A 21,271-nucleotide genomic window follows, 5' to 3' on the forward strand; every position below is an offset into this window, starting at 1 on the left:
ATATCGTATCTGTCAAGAACAAACGGATGGCTTAACTTTTTTTATATTTATATTTATAAAGTCAATGTAATTGGGGTTTTTTATTAGGTGCATTGTTTCATTGAATACTAGGCATGACAAACTATTTGTAAAAAACGAATCATGTGTTATTTTTTAATCTTACAGAAATCTAGCCATGGATGCGAACTGAAATTTGAGAATGTAGCCAAACTCTCAAAACAAGAACGTATTTTTGAACGTATTAAGTATTTTTTGCATGAAAATTACTATTAAAAAAACATGAATATAAAAATACAAAGACAAAAAGTATGAATATAAAAATATAATGCCAATTAAAATTTATTAAAACTCAACATGGAGCATATTTCTACAGATTGTTTTTGAGATTCGTGCGAAGATCGGTAACAATGATATTGTATTTACTAAAATACCTTTCAGCATCCACACTATTGACGGGACAGTGTCCCGGGGACACCAAATATATTTTACAGCTGCGCAACCAAACTCTTCATATTTAATTTTTGTTGTCATCAATAATAGCAATATATCCGGCGTGGATTCACTTTTTATATTCTATATTAATTGTCTAAAAACGTGCCGATATCCTTTCAAACATTGAGCCTCTGTTAATACATTAAACAATGGCAGGTTTATAAAAAACAAAACTGTTTCTTTAACATTAATATTAGATTTTGTACCTGCCACAGATGGATTGAATAGTTTACTCAATGTTTGGAGGAATAGATTTGTCTCATTTAGTCTTGAGTGTGAGTCTAGTTTTAAGACGATTTTTTGATCAGCCTTTTGGATACACAGCTCTAACTGTCTTCTTTTGTTTACAGTAGTAGACAAAAGCAGTTGCTTGGTTCGACAGGAAAAACACCATCTATGGTAAACTGCAAGCTCTGTTTTATCCCCTCAATTTCTTCACATAATAAATGGGCAAAGGGATAGGAAGACCCTTCTAAAATTTCTATTAATTTTATAAATTTTATGCAAATTTCACCTTTGTTTGTTATTTTAGCATCTATTCGCATATTTTACGAATTAAGCATCTATTAGCATCAATTAAACATTAATAGCAAAATGCCCAAAATACGTGTCTCTGCTGATGGTGGTAAACGGACTACTAGTCAAATGTGAACCGGTCACAGAACAACCGGTCGCTCTAGATCGGTCACACGTGATCACCCGTCACACTAAAGCTGGTCACGAGAAAACTGGCCACACCCGAAAATTGGTCACGAAAAAACTGGTCACACCCAAAAATTCGAACAATTTTTAATTTTATATCATATTATAAAAGGAATCAGTGCACTTAAAACACAATTAAAATTTCGTGATTTCTATTTTTTTTCGTTTATCATTTATTTTAATTTTTATAAATGGTTGTTTCAAATAAATTTTTCTTTATCTAAAACCATATAGCTGTCTTGACCGGTAACCAATAACATTTTTAACAACTTAACTATTAATTACAGATACAAAAAAATAAAGACGAATTTTCCGTGAATTTGGCGTAAGCAAAGTCTGTTATTCTATTATCAAAATTAAATTACTTGCTAATTCAATTTATATTGTTATATATTTTTTATAATTCAATTTAGTGCAATATTCCGTAACTTTTACATAAACTATTTTCTCGAAAATTCCTAAAAACATTATCGAGCCCGTGAATTAATAACGATGATCTCTAAATATCCTGTTCTTTCTGCTGAAGTGCAATTTTAACCTTATTCCATTTATCAAGTATGAGATTCCAGAGATTTAAAAATTCAAGAAATTTATAATTGTACATTTGAAAGTTTCGCAAGTGAATGTGAATTAGCAAAATTATGATCGTATTTTATAATGTTTAAAACTAAAAGTACATATGGTGAGGTTGGAAGTTGACTGCGCTGTGGGCTGCTTTGTTGACTGCTTTGAAGGCTGCGTGGCTCTTAGTCGGGGGTCACCAGGTATGGGGATCTAGTCTTGTTGTGAAGGTCTTCTTCACCACCAGTCCGCCATGTATTATAGACAGGTTCGTCTGTGTTCGGTATTAATACAACTATATGTTGAATGTGGTATTTATTCGATAGTAACACGTATACACAAGTATGATTAATTGTTGGTAAAAGTATATCGTTCAGAGGTCTCTAGATGTGGTAGAGGGTCGCTGGCTCGGCATTCGGCTATGTTCAGCAAGTCTCTGGATACGGCAGTGTGTTGCTGGCTCGTTGTTCGGCTATGTTCGGCAAGTCGCTGGATATGGTAGAGTGTCGCTGGCTCGGCATTCGGCTATGTTCAGCAAGTCTCTGGATACGGCAGTGTGTTGCTGGCTGGTTGTTCTTCCAAGTCCGCGTAGTGAAGTGGTGGCTGGTCAGGAGCTGGATGTTGACTGGTCTGCTGCTTTGTGTCGACGCTTGCTGCTGTGGGTCGACTGGCGTTGTTTGGGTTGTACCTCCTTTTATAGTGTTTCTGGAATGCTTGGTGGAAGTGGTTATTGATGCGTACGAAAGGAATTTGCTTTCGTCGAGGCGTCGAATTTTCTGGAATGCTTGGTGGAAGTGGTCGTACGAGCATTTAGTTTGTTGATGCGTACGAAAGGAATTTGCTTTCGTCGAGGCGTCGAATTTTCTGGAATGCTTGGTGGAAGTGGTCGTACGAGCATTTAGTTTGTTGATGCGTACGAAAGGAATTTGCTTTCGTCGAGGCGTCGAATTTTCTGGAATGCTTGGTGGAAGTGGTTGTACGAGCATTTAGTTTGTTGATGCGTACGAAAGGAATTTGCTTTCGTCGAGGCGTAGAATTTTCTGGAATGCTTGATGCTGTTCCGCTCGATGTATTTTGTTGTTGCGGAATATTCTCGAAGGTTTCGATGACGATGACGACGACGAGATTCCTACATACATATGTACAAATTACTTTGAAAATCGGAGGCAATTTGTCTATTATCACCCCAATTCCTCAGGAGAGTTTATTTCGCATTCTGGGGTACCTCAGGGGTCTAATCTAGGGACATTATTCTTTTTAATTTACATTAATGACATTTCCAAAATAATTAAGTATTCAGACTATTTATTCGCCGATGACCTTAAACTTTTTAAGACAGTTAAGTCTCATAATGACGTAGCCCTTCTCCAGTTAGACTTGTGATGCGCTGTCAAGTTGGTCTGTCGAAAATAAATTGTCTTTTAGCATTCAAAATTGCTGTGTCCTCAATGTGACAAGATTTTCAAATCGCTTGATTTATCCCTATCGCCCAAATGTTGTTGAATTAAAGTTTATGGATGAATTTTGTGATTTGGGCGTCTTGTTCTCAAATAATTTTCATTTTAAACGGCACATAGACAATATTTGTTTGCGGGCCACAAAAATGCTGGGATTCTTACTACGAGTTAGTAAACCTTTCCAGAGTGCGTTGGTGCTTAAAATTCTTTATGAATCTCTAGTACGTAGCATTCTACAATTTTCTTCCATTATATGTATGGAGTCCTACCCATATGAATCATTTATTGAAGATTGAGAGAATCCAAAAACGGTTTCTCAGATATCTTTATATGAAACTGTATGGTTATTATCCTTGGCTATATCCTAGTTCCTTTTAGGGGCGTTGGGTTTCAACTCATTGGAGTCTCGTAGGATTATGTTTCTAGGAAGGCATTTTTTTAAGCTGTTGAATGGGAATACACAATCCTCAGATTCTTAATGAATTTAGATTGTATGCACCTAGTAAATTCAGGGACCTGAGGAATCGTGATTTGTTTGTTCCTCCTATAGCTCGCACAATTGTATTGGCAACGGCTCCTATATCTAGGGCGATATATCTGCTCAACCGGATTGCTGGTGAAATTGACCTCTTCAATATAAACTATGCTAATCTGGTTGAGTGGTTGTTGAGGAATGCCAATAGTTGTAACAATTGTAGATGTGATGATATGTTGTTATTGTTTTATTATGATGTAGTATTGTTATATGTTGATGATATATTGTTATTATATGTTGTTGTTATTATTTTGTTGTTGTTATTATTATGATGTAGTATTGTTATTGTGATGATGTTATGTTGTGTTGTATTGTATTATTATTGTATTGTTGTAATTAATTGACTGGCCGCAGTGACGCGTTGGAGCTCTCTGTAATGTCACTGTGGCTAATATGTTAAATAAAATAAAATAAAATATGTCCTCATACTGACGCTTCCATTAGTTTCGATTTTGAACATCCGTATCTCGTATCCGGATGTTATTAAAAAATAAAATAAAATAGGCCAGGGAAGCCTTCGGCGCCACTCGCTTTACAATTAGCAATCAAAGATTCTATTACAATTAGCAATCAAATATTCTATTACAATTAGCAATCAAAGATTCTATTACAATTAGCAATCAAAGATTCTATTACCGATTCCGATTTAAATACAATTATATGTGAAGCTCTCGAGCTGGTTAAAAAGTTAAGAATCCCTTCTCTTAATATGAAATATGACGAAAATGATGCTAAAAGACCTGTAATAGACTGTATTACTAGATGGAATAGCACATTCGATATGTAAAACTCTATTGTTATGTAAAGAATTTTGTTCAAAAATAGCTGAAAACAATATGGAGTACTATTTCCCAGAACAGAAATGAATCGAAATTAATGTCAAATTGCAAAGCGAGCAAATGACGTTGAGTGATTTTTACGGGATTTGGATTCAATCAAAATTGAAACAACAAAACTTAAAAAAAAAATATGTAGATACACCCATACCTGTAAAAATTAACTTCTAGATTCTTTCTAAACTGCTGTTGCACTTTTGTTCCTAAAAGCAGGGCTCGTTGAAAAGTCGGTAGGCCTAGAGAAAGTCAATTAAGTATGATAATACATAATTGTACCACCATATAAAGAGTATTGTATTTCATGAAATTTTGTGGAAAAACAGTTACATACATATATGCGGAGTCACAATTATAATATGCTCAAAGTTTAATGTATTTATCTACTATTTCATCATATATATTGATAAATGGTTTTAATAAAAACATAAAATTACAAAGTACATATAATATATTTTCTTTTCTTAAGTAAATCTCCTTACAAAATAACTTTAATGAGATTCTTGTGTATGTTTCGAGCAACGTTTTTTAAAATTCGGTTCAAATGATTCCCTTAAGTCTGGAGCTGCATTTAATCTATTTGTATCTTTATCTTTTACGGTATCAATTGCCGGATTTTCAATCATCGACTACGATTAATTAAGATAATGTTTTTTAATTATATAAAAAATATTTCTATTTATGATTATAAATCATTCATTCTTGCATGTCCGACATTAATGATTTTTTTCGCGTACCACCAACCATCAACCGCGTACCACAGGTTGGGAACCGCTGATGTATATGATTACAATAAGTTATAGGCCTAGAGCCCGGAATCTGAAGGGGCTGTTTATTGTTCAAAGATTGTAAATGCATTGTTAAAGGTTTGCCGAACCTTTTTTACAAAGCATTTTTTACAACCCCTTCAGATTCTGGGCTCTAGTTATAGCCGTATAAAGATAGGTAGAGACTAGGGATCCCAAATATTCGTCGACTTCAACAATTTCAATATCAAATAGTAAATCAAGAGCTATTCGAATATTCGAATATATTCGAAAATTAAAAAAAAAGTAATTACATATGTACTATGCATCAATTACATTATATTTATATATGTAATATATTAAAATTAATAAAACATAATTTTAAGAAAATTAAAAAAATATATATAAATCTAAAAAACACACATAAAATATAAGATAGTAGAAAATTGCCATTAAAAATAAATTTACAAAATATAATATGGAAAAATCTTAATTTAATTTCAGAAAATGATATTTTAGAAATAATAATGAGTTGAATATTTCATTGTCGAGATTTTTTTTATGAGACTCGGTTTTTCTGTAATTTTTGAAATGGTTTTTATCAATTCTCGTTCCATAATTGTTTCTAAATTGTTAGTTTTAATTTCAATTTCAATGTCAGTAGAGTCAGTAGAGTCAGTAGAGTTAGTGCTTTGCGAAACTAGTATTTTTTCCATCAGTTCAATAACAAATGATATAATTTCAGATTTTGAAGTATATTTAATAATTTCGTCTTATTTTGGAATAATTTCTATATTAAGGTAAATTAGTAATGTTATTACCATCTTATTACGTCTTTCATTCGTTCTGTTTTCTAAAATTTGTAAAAACTTTTTGCTTTTTGAGACCCTATTTCTTCTAACTTCTTAAATAAAAATTTATAAGCTCCGTCTGCTATTATTAAAGATGCACTATTTTTGCTCAATTCTTTGATTGCGGTTTCAACAGGAGTAAGAACATCAATTAAATTTTGACTTATTTTTAGTCAATAAGTTTATATTTTCGGGAAGAATTTTGAGAATCGGCACGTGGCATTCAATCGACGAATATACGAGTGATATTAAATACTGTACATACATTTAAAATACATTTGTGCATACGAATATGATATAAATTTACATGTATTGTAAGATCGCGAAATATAACTCGTTTATGAAATCTTTTAAAAAAATAACTTTTTTGCAAAATACATATACAATATACACGAACAGTTGATGAAATATTCGAATAACGAACGGCTGAAAAATCAGACGAATAATCGAATATTCGATTGGGATCCCTAGTATAGACGGTGTGGGTGTATTTACATTAACTTGCAAATATTTAAATACAAGAGAACCGAAAACCCGAACTGAACCGATATGTATTTTTTTACCGAACGGAACTAAAAAATAACGGTTCGGATCCCTAATAATAAAGATACATGTTCAAGTTCATGCAAAAAAACATAAAAGTTTATTTTTACATTAGTGACATTTTGTAAAATTGCATGATCACTCAGTTTAAAGATATAGAGAGAGACAATTGAATGTGGAGGCTGCACGCGAACATGCATCCATCACATATATTTTCAAGTTCAGATGGTCAGTAGTACATATGTATGATGTAGCACAGGGCCGTGTCATGCTATGATACAGTGATGCAGCCGCATCAGGCGGCATTAGCAGCGAAATCAAAATACAATTTGAACCATTATTTTCTATTTTGGTCTATGTTATTGCGATATTGGTGAACACGATTTATGATTTATCGCACGTCACTGCTTGAGCGCTTTCGGCACCTTTTGATTTCTAGTGCTCGCTGAAGGACTTTTGATGCGACAGCCAGAAGGTATTATTTTTTTGATTCTTTAAACTTTGTTGTGAATGATGAAGCGTCTTCTGTTACAGAAACAAAATTTTTATTCTATTGTACGAGAACTTTAGAACACTTTTTTCTAATTCTACAAAGCGTTGGGGAGTGCTAAAAAATATGTTTCACAATTACCCAGGGCTGTGGGTAAATGTCAGATCAAAACTTGAATGATTTTAGTAAGACTTTTTTTGCCAACGTATAAAATTATTAATGATGAAAATAATAGCCATATATTAAATAGTCTATGTAATAACTTTATAAAAGCGAATACAAAGTATGTGTACATATTTAAAATACAATTGTCTATTCTCCAACTACTACAATATGTTATCATAATTAATGGTTTAGAGCAGTGCTTCCCAAATTGGGGGTCGCGACCCCCTGGGGGGTCGTAGGATTTCTCGCGGGGGCCGCAAAAATATTGAATAAAAAGTACAAATATTCATTTATGAATATTTTTCCACATTACATATTTAGGGAATGTATATATTTAAGGAAATATTTTCCAAACTTGAATGAGGATGAAAGGAACAATTGGATAAGAACACCATTTGCTAAGTCCTTAAAATATGATCATATTACGTGGACAGCCCAAGAAGAGTTGATCGATATCAGATCAGATAATTTGCTTGAAGTGGAATTTAATGAAAAATGTATTTCAGAATTTTGGTTAAGGCGACAGCAAGAATATCCTGCTATTTGAAAAGAAACCCTGGTAACTTATTTCTTTCGCGACTACGTACCTATGCGAAACAGCATTTTCGTCATTACTTATATTAAAAAATAAGCAAAGTTCATGCCTTTCCACGGAGACTTTGGAAGATACTTTGCGAGTTAGCATTTCTGACATTGAACCCGATATCGAAAAACATTTAAGCAAGTTCCTATAATATGTGTATTATAATTGTAATAATTACTGCCAAATAAACCTTTTAACTCGAAAAAAAATTTTTTTTTAAGGGCCGGGAATTATTTTTTTCAGGTTTAGGGGGTCGTGACATGAAAGTAATTGGGAACCACTGGTTTAGAGCTATTATTTTTATTTCATTTTTTAGAATTTAAATGTAAGGCTAGATGTATGTACATAAATATATAGAGCTATTGTATAGTGGTGGATGGTGGAACTTTCTCACCTTAGAAACACTGTTCCCACATATGCAAGTATGTCTGCAGAAATAGGGAAAATTTCACCATTTGTCACTGCTATTATTTATTTTAAGATTTAGTAGTTTGTGGCAATACAGAAATATTTAATGCGCCATAATAGTCAGAAGTATAACTAAGAAAAAACATTAAAAAATATATATACACATATATATATATATATATATATATATATATATATATATATATATATATATATATATATATACATATACATATATACAAAAATAATATGTACATATATTATTGCATCCAGTCCCGATCCCGGGAATCCCAAACTTTTCTGGCACTGTAATACTGGCGCTCAGATTAGTTTGAACACCAAGATTGTGGTGCTGGTATTTAACGTAATACGCTTCTCTTTGTTGATTCTTCGAAGATTATATATATATTTTTTTATCGTTAACTAGTTGTTTTACCCGGCTTCGCCCAGTATTTGTAATATAAACAGCGTAAACATGGTGAATTTAATAGTAAATATTAATTTATTTGAATCGAAAAAAAAATCAACTCGTCATAGAAATTTTGTTTGTTTACGATGTTCCCAACCAATGATATTTACATACAATGTCTTTTTCGAAATTATATGTTAGATACACATTATTATTTTTGTTTCAAAAAAGTGTAAGCCAAATAAAAAACACAATACAAAGTTTATTCAAATTGAATTATTATTTTCCGTTCAAACTTCGAAATTTAAATATACTATAAGATTGTAAGAATGGAATCATTGAAAAAGTATGTATTGTTGTTAAAAATAATTTATATTTCTGAAAAAATTAAATAAAGAAAGAAAAATATTGCAGTATATACGTTGTGTGCTTCGATATATGTACACGTTTTATACTAAGTATATATTAAAATTTATTCTGGAATAAAACATATGTATTATATATGGGGCATAAATATTTTTTTAACACATAGCCCATGTAATTGCAGTATCCCATCGAATATATTTTGCTGAATTAACATTTTAAGATTCAAACTATTAGTAAAATAATGGATCAATTAATAATAGTAAAGATCAATTTAATTACATTATTTGATGGATTTTTATAATTTAACAAAAACCAGCCATATATGCAACCCAAAATTTTCACGATTGCAGCCAGTCTCATACAAAAAACATGAGTATTTTTTGCGTGAAATATCGGGAGAGTTTGCCAAATATGTAAAATGGTTTTAAAAACGGGTAACAAACCAACAAGTGGCCTTTATTGGCATTTTCACTTTATTTTACATATTTTTGAAAATAAGAATGAAAATTTTTATTTGAACTCTTATTTCCTATTTGTTTTTCGGGATCGAAAATTTCCAGCACAGTAGTCCTGGTTCTGAAAAAACATTCTGGGATTGTTCAATATATTTTTTTTTCGGTTAAAATAAATTTAATTAAAAAACAAATTAATATTCACTATTAGATTCGCCATGTTTAAGCTGTTTGTATTACAAATACTGAGCGAAACCGGGTAAAACAACTAGTTACATATAAAAAAAACATTAGCAACAAAAAGTTTAAATAATAATGGAAGTATTTAAAAAATACACACTAATAGTTAAATATAAGACAAAATGATAGGCAATATCTTGCATCCATTTAAAATACATAACATATATCCTAATATCATCATGAGAGGTCTAATATTTGAAAAATATTGTAATTGTTATGATAATAAGAGATTCGGATGTTATACGAAACTGAGTACATAAGTTCATTAATATTTTCGATCAATTACAAAGTTCAAGTTGAAATTTTTAATATATCCATTGGAATAGTAGTTGTTTGACCATTTTCAATCGCTTCAGCCAATTCTTTGACGATTAATTTTGAACGTTTATTCGGCCCAACATTTGTGATATTGTGTTTTTTCAACATATGATTTTTATATTTGTCTCCTCTAGAAAATCTGGCTGGACATTCGCTGCAAGTATACGGCTTTTCGCCCGTGTGAATTCTAAATATAAACAAAAATGCGTATTCAATAAGGTCAAATTGTATATTGTAAATTTTTTTGTAATATGTGATTACCTTATATGTAGTTTAAGTGATGCTTTTCCAGCAAAAGCTGATTGACATCCTTCTTCAGGACAACGAAATGGTTTTTCTCCAGTATGTTTTCTAATATGTCTAGCCAAATCAACTTTCCCCATCGTTTTGTAATCACAAAATGTACACTGATGCCTAAAATAGATATTGTTATGAAAAGAAAAGTCATAAATATTCAAATGAATGTATATTGTAAGAAATAAAAAAATACCTCTTGAAATTCCTGTTTTGTATTCCATGAACTAGCATATGTTGTTTCAAGTTAACATCAGATATGAATTTAGAAGCGCATATCTCACAGAAAAATCTTTTATCGCCTTGATGACGAGCTATGTGTTCTTTTAAATATGATTTTGTGGTAAATCGCTTCTGGCAAATGGTACAACCATATGGTTTAACTTTGTAATGAATAATTAAATGTCGTTTTAAATATGTAAGGCAACTGAATGATTTTCCGCATTCAGAACATACCTATATCAATGAAATTGTATTACAACATGTAAAAGCATATCACATCTTGGCGAGAAAAATGTAAAGAAAATTAAAAAGTTTCTTAAAACTATTGTTATTGACATCGGCAATTATAATAGTAATTCTTAGAAACGCGATAAAATATCATTGTCGTTTCACAACATCAAATTTGTGTCACTTTTCTTGTCAGGGTGTGATAGATGAAATATAAGTATTAACTATATAAGATTTTCCAGATAAGGCTTTAGAACGGGTATGTCAAACAACTGTTATTATAAAATTTTGAAGATTTTATTATATTGCTCATTTTTATGGTTATTTATGGACCTTAGAAACAAAGGGTTAGTTCGTATGTAAAATTGCGGTCTCCGTGACGAGCCCGAATGTGAAACGCCGGAAAATGCAAATATCGGAAGGCAAAGATCGAAAATCAAAAGATTTTAAGTCGAAAGATCAAAACAAAAGGGTGCATGGTAAACGGTACATACTCACTTAATTTGCGCGAGCAGGATACAACAGGAACAAGAGGAACATGGTTTTCCTCCCGTATTAATGTGCACGCGCAGAATAATACGGGAGGAAAAGCCTGTTCTTCTTGTTCCTGTTGTATCCTGCTCGCGCAAATTAAGTGAGTATGTATGTGAATATGTACCGTTTACCATGCATCCTTTTTTTTTGATCTTTCGACTTAAGATCTTTCGATTTTCGATATTTGCCTTCGGATATTTGCGTTTTCCGGCGTTTCACATTCGGGCCCGTGAGGTAGACCCGTAAAATTGTAATAGAAATAATCAAATAAAACATTTCAGACTCAATTCATAATTTCATTTCATTTTGGGGCGTCGTATCTGAAAGATATAGTGAAGTGCTGTACAATTCAGGTTGATTGAAATACAAATGTGATACACAATTTTTTTTTTGTACTTCCCCTTGCATTTTTGACAACCAAATATCTTTTTTTTATCAGAAAAAATATGATCAGCCTCCTTGCTCTGGATTATTCAGGGTAAGTTTACAATATTTATGATATCAGTTGCTTGGTTACCCTTGTAGTAATTAAAAAGCCGACGTTTTGGTTGGCCGTTACTCGTGCTAAATTTTCAATTGTGATGTGTTTAAATTTGGTTCCGGAAATTGTGACGAAAATTCACTATTGAGGTGCTTATTAATTGCAATCGACTCTTCAGTTTTGCTCAATGAATTGGGAAGAGCAACATCTAAATTTAACGGAGTTGCCATAGCGCCTTCCGCAGTGGAAGTTCAAGTCATATTTTTTGCATAATGTGTAATGTGCAATGATGGTATAATGTGTAATGATCGTATAATGTGTAATAATGGTTTATTACACATTAATAAACCATTATTAAATTTAAAAAAAAAAATGGTAGAAATTTTCAATGTGGAGAATATTTTTTTTCTAACATTCCAATCATAAAAATATGCTTAATGTGCAATATAATATATTTTTTTAATTTTCCTATTTAAATTTCGTCAGAATTTTCATGTAAAAATTATTTTTGTGGCTGTTATAACCGAGTCAGTTTTTTTTGTATGAAGTGGCCTTTAAACATAATGAGTTACATTACCTTCATATGTGTACAGGCTTTTTATTCCAAATTAAACCTTTTTCATTTCAAATTGACCCTTTTTCATTTCAAATTAAACCTTTTTTATTTCAAATTGACCCCTTTTCAATGTAAATTTGAAATGAAAAAGAGTCAATTTGGAATGAAAAACCTATATCTGATTTCATTGTTTTAGATGAAAGTACCATAGATTACAATTAGACGTGAAAAGTTATGTCATTTAAATGACTACCTAACCATGACTATAATGGTAGGCATTAATACGAATGACATTTTTGAGCATGGCAGTAAAATGATAGCTTTGTAAAAGTGCATCATGTCAAGTTACAAGATTGTGGCAGACAATTCATTTAGCCATTTTGTGAAATTACACGTTCTAATCAATCAATCGTGATCAATTTTTAGTTTATACAGATTCAACTTCTTCAAATGTTTTCACTAAATTTCGAAGCCCTTGTTCAGTAGGACGATTAATTGTAGTAAAAATATCATTCATTCTATGTACTAAGTTTAAATGATTTCAATGAGTTGTTTTTATGAAAACCACGCCACAACGTGAATTAAATAAGTGTAAATGAAATTCTGCATATAAATAAAAAAAGCACTTGTTATAGACATTAAAAGTTCTAAGCCCCTTTTTGGAAAATCCTACATATATAGAACTATGGAAATATATATGTATACCTGCTTATCTTCATTATGTGTTAAACGTTTGTGCATTCTCATATTTGAATTGGACACAAATCGTTTTTTGCATAAATCACATTGAAATGGTTTTTCTCCAGAATGTGTTCGCATGTGAACTTTGAGCACCCATTTATTTTGACATTGCAAATTGCACGTTTCACACTTGAAATCGTTGACGTTTTTTCGTTTGACTTTGACATTTGACTTTGTCGTTCGCTTGTACTGATTACCGTTTTTGTGAGATGTCACCTCTCGTTTTGACAAAAGTTCTTTTTCAGATCCGTTGGATTGTTTAGATATATGCATTTTACATTTTTTGGAATGATTTTTGTTTTTTATATTTATAGTTTTATCACAATTTGAAATTTTTTTATTCGTTTCATTGTTTTTGCAAATCAATTCATTCATTGTTTTTTCACTCATTTTATTACTTTCAATATTATGATTATCTATTTTAGTTTTACATGTTTCAGAGTGGTTATCATTACCTATATTATGCAAGGATGGTGATTCAAAATTATGATGATCAGAAACGTCTAGTTCTAGCTTTATGTTAATATCGTTAATTTCAGTTTTAAAACATTGTTTTAAAACTTGTTCAGAATGCATACATTTCTTTTTGAATTTTACAGATATGTCGAGCTCTTTCAGACAATCGTTACAAATATTATTTGGAGTACTGTTTTCAAATGCAAAGCGAATGTTAGAACAATATAAAATTAAATCGTCTATTCGGAAACATGTATTGTCGTTTTGGAATATAGAAATCAAATCAGACTTTTCATGTAAACAAATTCGGCATGTTGTCTTCAGATTATAAGAGGCGTTATATTCCATTGCTACTCTTTTACATGTGATACAATATAAAACACACGATTTTTTTAGATACACTTGAAAAAATTGATCGGTTTTATAGAAAATGATCAGATTATTAGATCGACTTCGTGTAACCCGGCAATGATATTCGGAACGGTAAACAAATATCTGTCAAATCAATCCAGCCCAAACATATATTTATACCGCCATAATTCAATACTTTTTGGCTTGTATTTTACGGTTCGGTGATTACATCCCAAATGTGAATCGCTACCAGGATAACCGCCGCTACGAAATTCGTCGCACGGCTCTTTCGTCACACAAGAAAATTGCCATACAGAAAATTGCCCAAAATTGCTCAAAATTGTCCAAATCTCGTAAAAAAAAGCATTTGCCGACCAATATTTGGGTAAACGGACTACTAGTCATATGTAAACCAGTCACAGGACAACTGGTCGCTCTAGATCGGTCACACGTGATAACCCGTCGCCCTAAAACTGGTCACGAGAAAACTGGTCCCACCCTAAAATCAGTCACGAGAAAACTGGTTGACCGAGGGTGTGACCAGTTTTAGTGTGACGGGTGATCACGTGTGACCGATCTATAACGACCGGTTGTCCTGTGACCGGTTCACATTTGCCTAGTAATCACCGAACCATATTTATCTACACTGCTAATTTGGTACAAAATTTTCTTATTTTCTTGTATTTATTTATAAAATTCTAAACATGATATATTTGGCCTTTTGGCCAGGTATTTATTGCAAAAGCCTCTCCATTCACGTCATAGCTTGTGAAAGAAAATATAGTACTGACTGCATGAAATTATTGACAAAATTGAAAAAGAGGACATTATGGGGATAATATAAAAAAAGATAGAAAACAAAAGAATTGTGTTAAATAAAAAGAGAACATGTTCTCTCAAAAAGAGACCTGTTGGCAACCCTAATCACACTGGAAAATTTCCGTATAGAAAACTGCTCAAATATTGCTCAGCAAATGCTTTTTTATACGAGATTTGGGCAGTTTTGAACAATATTTGGGCACTTTTTCGTACGGAGATTTTCCTGTACGACAAATTTTCGTGCGACAGGGGAGCCGCCCGAGCGGTTATCCTGGTAGCGATTCACATTTGGGATGTAATCACCGAACCGTTTTTTTTTACAAGATATTTTATTAGTTTTTATAATAGCAACACTGAAGTGTCAGTCAAGTTGACCGGTGCACTGTAGTACCGGTCCCATATGTTAAAATAAAGTTTCGTTCTATTCCATCCAAACAGTTTATGTTTGTATTAATTATATTCTTATTTGATGGATTTAATATTACCTTTAATTATTGTCATAATCATGGATCAGTTTTTTCGCAGCCCAATCCCCAAAATGAAGTTACATTGGTGGATAACTAATACATTACTCATATCATTAATTACTATCGAAACTTCGGCTGAATTTTTTACATTGACAACTTTAGCGATCAGTAGCCTCGGCGCCTATATTTCGTATAACTATCGATGTCATTTCATGGAATGTTGTGATAAAAAAGAAATACCATACGACATAACAGGTATAATAATTACATGTACTATTAACGATTTATTTTGTGATTAGATCGAAATCTAGTGCACTCTTGTAGTACTTAAACTTTGCGATATAGTACAACTACTTGTCAGATAACTATGAAAATGTAATGAAAAATTATTCTTATTGTAACTTAAAATCGTTATTATAAATTCTTACAAATATAATGAATTTATATTATGGATATAAAAAAAATATGGATTGCAGTTTATTATCAAGGCGTACTATAAGACGATGTTGTTTATTTAAAATGGAAAATGGGATTTAATTGTTTGGCTCGCTGTTAGAAAGCTTAATTTTTTGGTTCTGGTTAAATATCCCATGAATGAAATCTTAAAATAATTTATTGTTTTAAATATTTTTACAGCATTGAAGTATGAATTGAAACGAGAAGTCTTTGGTCAGCCAATGGTTGATGAAGCAGTTCACGCGTTGGCTGCACACATTACAGATTATAAAATGCGACGACCTGGGAAAAAAGCTTTAACAATGTCGTTTCATGGATGGACAGGAAGCGGAAAAAATTTTGTTGCTTCTATTATCGCAAAATCTTTATATAAAAAAGGCATGGAAAGCCCGCATGTCAAAATGTACATTGGAAGACATCATTTTCCCAGTCAACATCGTATTTTTGAATATCGTGTAAATATTACATGCACACATATGCAGTGATGTCATCCAATTTCCGCAATAATGGGTTTCCAACAAAAAATCTGTTAAGAATTTGAGTTAGCTTTATGATTGTAGTAATGAAATATTCGATTCATGGGATGTTAAAGTTTCAATTTTCGAAAATCATTTTAGTTTAGAAATTATGAAATAAAATCAGGATTTTGTATGAAAATCATTATTTGGTGGTTAAATTAAAGTTGTACGTGATACAAAGACAATTTTTTCAACTATGCAATTATGCTTACATTACCATAACTAGATTTTTATGTGCCCTAGCTATGTGCACGGTTTTCCTTTATTGTTTTCGAAAAAAACTTTATAAAACACATCACAATTAATGGCTTCAACCAATCGAATTATGGAAAGCCTTGCCACTATCAAGAATACCCGAAATGACTGACATATTTTAATATTTTTCAATAATTACAAACATAAATTGAAAATAAAAACAAGCATACTTTTAAAAAAAATATATATACATCTGAATTTTTGGCAAGATGTACATATGTATGTATATATATTTATATAATATTATATTTTTCTTTATCATTGATCTGACGTAATAATGTCTAAAAATTTGCAATTTTTTTTTGAAACACTGAAATGTTAAAACCAAATGAAAATTTCCTCTCGGAAGGTATTTAACCCTTTGAGTGCTGACGTCTTTTCTGTTGAAAGCCCACTACGCTGAAAATTTTGTCAACATTTCCAACTAGAATTATTTAGAAATCCAATAGAAAGCAGGTATAAAAATTGTAGCTAATCCAAACAAACTATAGATCACTACCCTAGATAACTACCGGTGAAGATTTCGAGTTTTGTAAAGGTGTTTTTTGACTCTCTTATATATCTTGCAATAATATAAAATAAACAAAAGGAATCTATTAATAAATGTATCTTTCCAAAACTAGTTCCATTTTCTTGATTGTTGTTAAAATGTAATGCTCACAATCTAAAATACTCAGGAGTTAGGGATTTCGATCGGAAAATTCTGCTATGGTTATAAATTCAGAAATTCCGGTGTAAACCACTGTTTATAAACGTTGACAAATTAATGACACGGATTACACGACCCATGTTCAATGCATTTTTTTTCAATGCTACCAGAAAGGCTTAGCGGGTAGTATTCTTGTTTACTTTGTACATGCTCAAAATACAACGCCTATCAGCGATTTTCAGGCCCATGGACCAGTTAACAGGCAAAAGGCCGATCGGCGTTGGACAGCATTCAAAGGGCTAACAGGTTTCCCGAAGCCTATTGGATGACAGCACTGCATACATTTAATATTTTATTTTATTTTAATGCTATCTAGGGTTCTTTTTTTTCATTTTAATAATCATTTCGTAGGAGCGTCTTATATCCGAAATTAAAAGTTTGGTTAAGTTATGTCCAACAGCGTTAATTATTTTTGATGAAATTAATGATATCCCTCAAGGTGTGATTGATGTAATAAAACCCATGATTGATCATCACAGTACGTTGGATGGTATCGATTATAGGTGAGATCAACAATTCAAATAAATTAACAAGTAAACTTAATTAAGTTTAATTTACATAATTTATTTATATATGTAGTGGCGCTGTTTTTATATTAATATCAAATGTGGGCGGGAGTGAAATCACTGATCATTTTATAAATTTGGGCAAACCCAGAGAAGATGTCGTATTTGCTGATTTTGAATCCACAATAAGAGATATTGCATATGATGAAGGTATATTATTATGTTATTATGAAAAAATAGTTTTGACTTAATTTTATTTTAGTACATACATAATTTTGTTTTATAAAAATTAAATTTTAGGTGGCTTCAAAGACTCCTCTGTAATATACTCACAATTGATAGACCATTATATTCCGTTTTTACCATTGGAACAGCGGCATATCAAAGAATGTGCAATTGCTGAATTTAAAGCACAAGGAAGTTGGAATCCCACGGCGGAAATGATTGAGTTAGTATTTTTTAGATTATAATCTAGTTGGTAAGATTTTTATAAAAGTGATTTAATGAAAATTTTCTATTTGTTTATAGTGATGTGATGTCTGTTATTACATATGGACCACCGGGAAATGAGTTGTATGCTAATGCAGGTTGTAAAAGGATTAAGAAACAAGTTTCCTATGTGCTCAGAAAATACTCGAACGTTAATTATTAGTCATTTATTAACAATTTTAGATATAATAGAAATATATTTTTATGAAATTTATTTTAGTAAATAGCTTTTTTGATAAAATTACGTACCATAATACCTAATCTATTTAAGATAAATACACTTTTTTCTATAAAAAAATGTTATATATTTATGAAATGTGATGCCTTTTTGGGTATGAAATAACTGCCTATATATTGTGAATTTAGCACAAATATATATGCTACAAATCTTTGTACAATAGCGAGATCCTCTTAAAATAAAAAGTGAAATAGAAAATAGGTATCAAACCAGTTTATATATATGTGTAATGTCTATCCTAATTTATTGATATGTATGTAGAATATCGATGCTCAGCTATAGTTGGTCCGCTGTAGGAAGACAATTAGGAAAAACGTGCATTCTATCTCTTTCACTGTCTCTCGACCGATAGCATTCCGTATAGACAATAGAAAATTTTAGGTATGGAAATGCTATTGTTCGAGATGGGGTGAAAGGGACAGCATGTACCGTTTGCCTTTTCATACCATAGTGGATGGATAACTGAAAAATTTAAACTTGAATTATTTCCATATACACATTTGGAGATGGGGGGGGGGGGTCTTTTGGTAAATTTGTTCTATTCGAATTAGCCTATGAACGATAATGAGCTTGATAACTTCCCCCCCCTTCCCCCAAGACAAATCCTGGTTACGTGTCTGAAAAGTAGGTTTTCTAGAAAAATTTCACAACATTATATCCATGGTGTGATAAATTGAACTCTTCGTGAGCAATAAATGTATATTAATTCCTTTTTTTTACTAATTATGTATTACTAGTGGTTTTACCTGGTGTCACTCGGTATTTGTAATATAAACAGCTTAAACATGGCAAAACAATCTAATAGTAAACATTAATTTGTTTTTTTATTATATTTATTTGTATTAAATAATATTCAACGATATCGATATTGTTGTCATAGAAACTTTGATTTGTTTTCGATGCTCCCACCCAAACCTTTAAACCTTACATATATACAAAGTCTATTTCGAAATTATACTTAAGATATTCTAATAATTCGAGCGTATACAAAACGATTAAATGAACTTGACGTGCCTTACTTTACACGATTTTATCAGAATAAATTTTATGTCTAGAATTTTAGTTTAAATGCAATTACTATTACAAGTAAATGTCACGAGTTAAGCAAGTAGCAGAATTTCACCATTGTTTAATTAAGTGCTTATTATATTTAATTTAATTTTTGTAAAGATTGTTTTTATTTTAGTTAAAAATGGCTGTGTTATCATTCTTTAGGCTGCTACCATATTCTATTTTGGTACATTTTAAAAATTAAATCTGATCGAACCATTCATGTGAAACTTTGTATCGCATTGTGAAATAAATGTGTAATTTTTTATTTTAATATGAAATGGATTATTCCTATTTTTTTAGTTCTTGTAATACGTATCCTGAAAATTATGCGCTGGTTTTCCATGTAAGGTGACTCCTGCATGTAAATGTTGGCGGAAATTAGTTCAGTTATCAGTGAAAAATATTTGATTTAAAATTACATTATGTATAACATAAACAATAATAAATTTGATAATATTTAAGGTAGAAAAACCACATCAATTTAAGTTTTGGAAGAGAAAATTGGGTTTGATGAATGTTCACACAAGAGGGTGTGCTGTCAAGGTCTGACCGAACTATGCGTCTGCGACACGAACGGCCAAATATTGTTTGTATGAAATTGTATGAGATATAACGCACTACGCGTCACGCGACAGAGTTGCCTTTTGTATCAACTTTGCCGTGTTGTGTTGTGCTGCAGCAGTTGACGGCCGTATAGTGCGGTCAGACCTTTAAACTAACCAGTTCGCCTTTAAAAAATATATAATAAAAGATCGTCATTAGAAAAAGTAGGCATTAAAGGCTTCTGAACCGCTATTATTTGGACTTTTTTTTTAACTCTTGAAAGGATTACATATATTTTTAACTAGTTACTGGTAATTTTTACGCATTTCTATTGATCTTGTTGTACTTAAAATCACCTTAATTTTTATTGCAACGCATAATTGATTGTAGCGCATTTTAAAGTATAGAAAATTTTTATCATTGAGAATTACATATGTACATGTGTCGATAAATTTTGAATTAGTTCATTCTTTAGCCTTTTTCCCAATCTGCATAATAATGCTCACATACTCGCTGATCGGGAAAAGCTTGTTTAACAATCTTCAATAAATCGATAAGCCATTAGTAGCACAAACATACTGTTACGTACGCCGCGGATTGAGCGAATTGCACTTAGACCAACGGATATCTGTTATCGGATTAACTAAGTGCATGCACTTACTTCCAAGGATTATATCTGGGCTCCTAAGTGCATTTAGGCTAAACAATGAGCGTTATTAGTTATTTCTCAGAATCAGTACGGGGAGACCCAATGTCGTGGGAATACATATCCGAATACGTGACTATACAACAGGTAAACAGATTAGGCGTCCTGAGAGATCTACCTTTTATAAGGCGGTACGTAGGCGATATCATGTCATTCTGGACTGAGCAGTCACAGTGCGTGTATCTCCTTAATCATCAATAAATGTTGTGATACGACTGTTGGCCTTTTACTTATATCCTCCACCCACCCCTACGCAACAAAACGATACACTGGAGTTGTACCTGATGACATATCATCGCATGGATGTCGGCATATTTAGTTATTAAATAAAAAAAAAAGATTAAAAAATTAATTAAAGTCGCTCCAATTCTGATATCTAGCTTCTATTGCGATTGTGATACCGAAAATTCAACCAAATCGAGGTATTTCAGTTAAAAAAAAAATTCAACTTAATGTGTAGGCATGATTATCTGAGAATTTTGCTATTTAACATTTTTT

The 21,271-nt window shown here is 31.6% G+C and overlaps 2 protein-coding genes across 4 annotated transcripts; one reads left to right on the forward strand and one right to left on the reverse strand.

Annotated features, from left to right (window-relative positions):
• Positions 1 to 9,031: 9,031 nt before the first annotated feature.
• LOC143919793 (uncharacterized) lies at positions 9,032 to 14,157 on the reverse strand. 2 transcript variants are annotated; one of them, XM_077442327.1, is made up of 4 exons: positions 13,172 to 14,157; positions 10,642 to 10,799; positions 10,413 to 10,565; positions 9,032 to 10,338 (listed from the first exon to the last, which is right to left on the reverse strand). In XM_077442327.1, the coding sequence occupies exons 1-4, from the start codon at positions 14,009 to 14,011 to the stop codon at positions 10,125 to 10,127; spliced, it is 1,365 nt and encodes a 454-aa protein (XP_077298453.1). In that variant the 5' UTR covers positions 14,012 to 14,157; the 3' UTR covers positions 9,032 to 10,124. The 2 variants fall into 2 exon arrangements, with proteins under 2 accessions (XP_077298453.1, XP_077298452.1); XM_077442326.1 differs by having other exon boundaries at positions 10,642 to 10,901.
• A 1,019-nt stretch (positions 14,158 to 15,176) lies between these two features.
• LOC143919655 (torsin-1A-like) lies at positions 15,177 to 20,980 on the forward strand. Of its 2 annotated transcripts, none has more exons than XM_077442077.1 (7): positions 15,177 to 15,276; positions 15,359 to 15,555; positions 15,937 to 16,211; positions 17,590 to 17,741; positions 17,818 to 17,954; positions 18,045 to 18,192; positions 18,273 to 20,980. In XM_077442077.1, exons 2-7 carry the CDS (start codon positions 15,372 to 15,374, stop codon positions 18,394 to 18,396), a joined length of 1,020 nt encoding a protein of 339 aa, XP_077298203.1. In that variant the 5' UTR covers positions 15,177 to 15,276; positions 15,359 to 15,371; the 3' UTR covers positions 18,397 to 20,980. The 2 variants fall into 2 exon arrangements, with proteins under 2 accessions (XP_077298203.1, XP_077298206.1); XM_077442080.1 differs by having other exon boundaries at positions 15,183 to 15,280; positions 15,348 to 15,555.
• The last annotated feature ends 291 nt before the right edge of the window (positions 20,981 to 21,271 follow it).

This window comes from Arctopsyche grandis, chromosome 12 (genome assembly GCF_051622035.1).
Source record: "Arctopsyche grandis isolate Sample6627 chromosome 12, ASM5162203v2, whole genome shotgun sequence".
NCBI classification, from domain to species: Eukaryota; Metazoa; Arthropoda; class Insecta; order Trichoptera; family Hydropsychidae; genus Arctopsyche; species Arctopsyche grandis.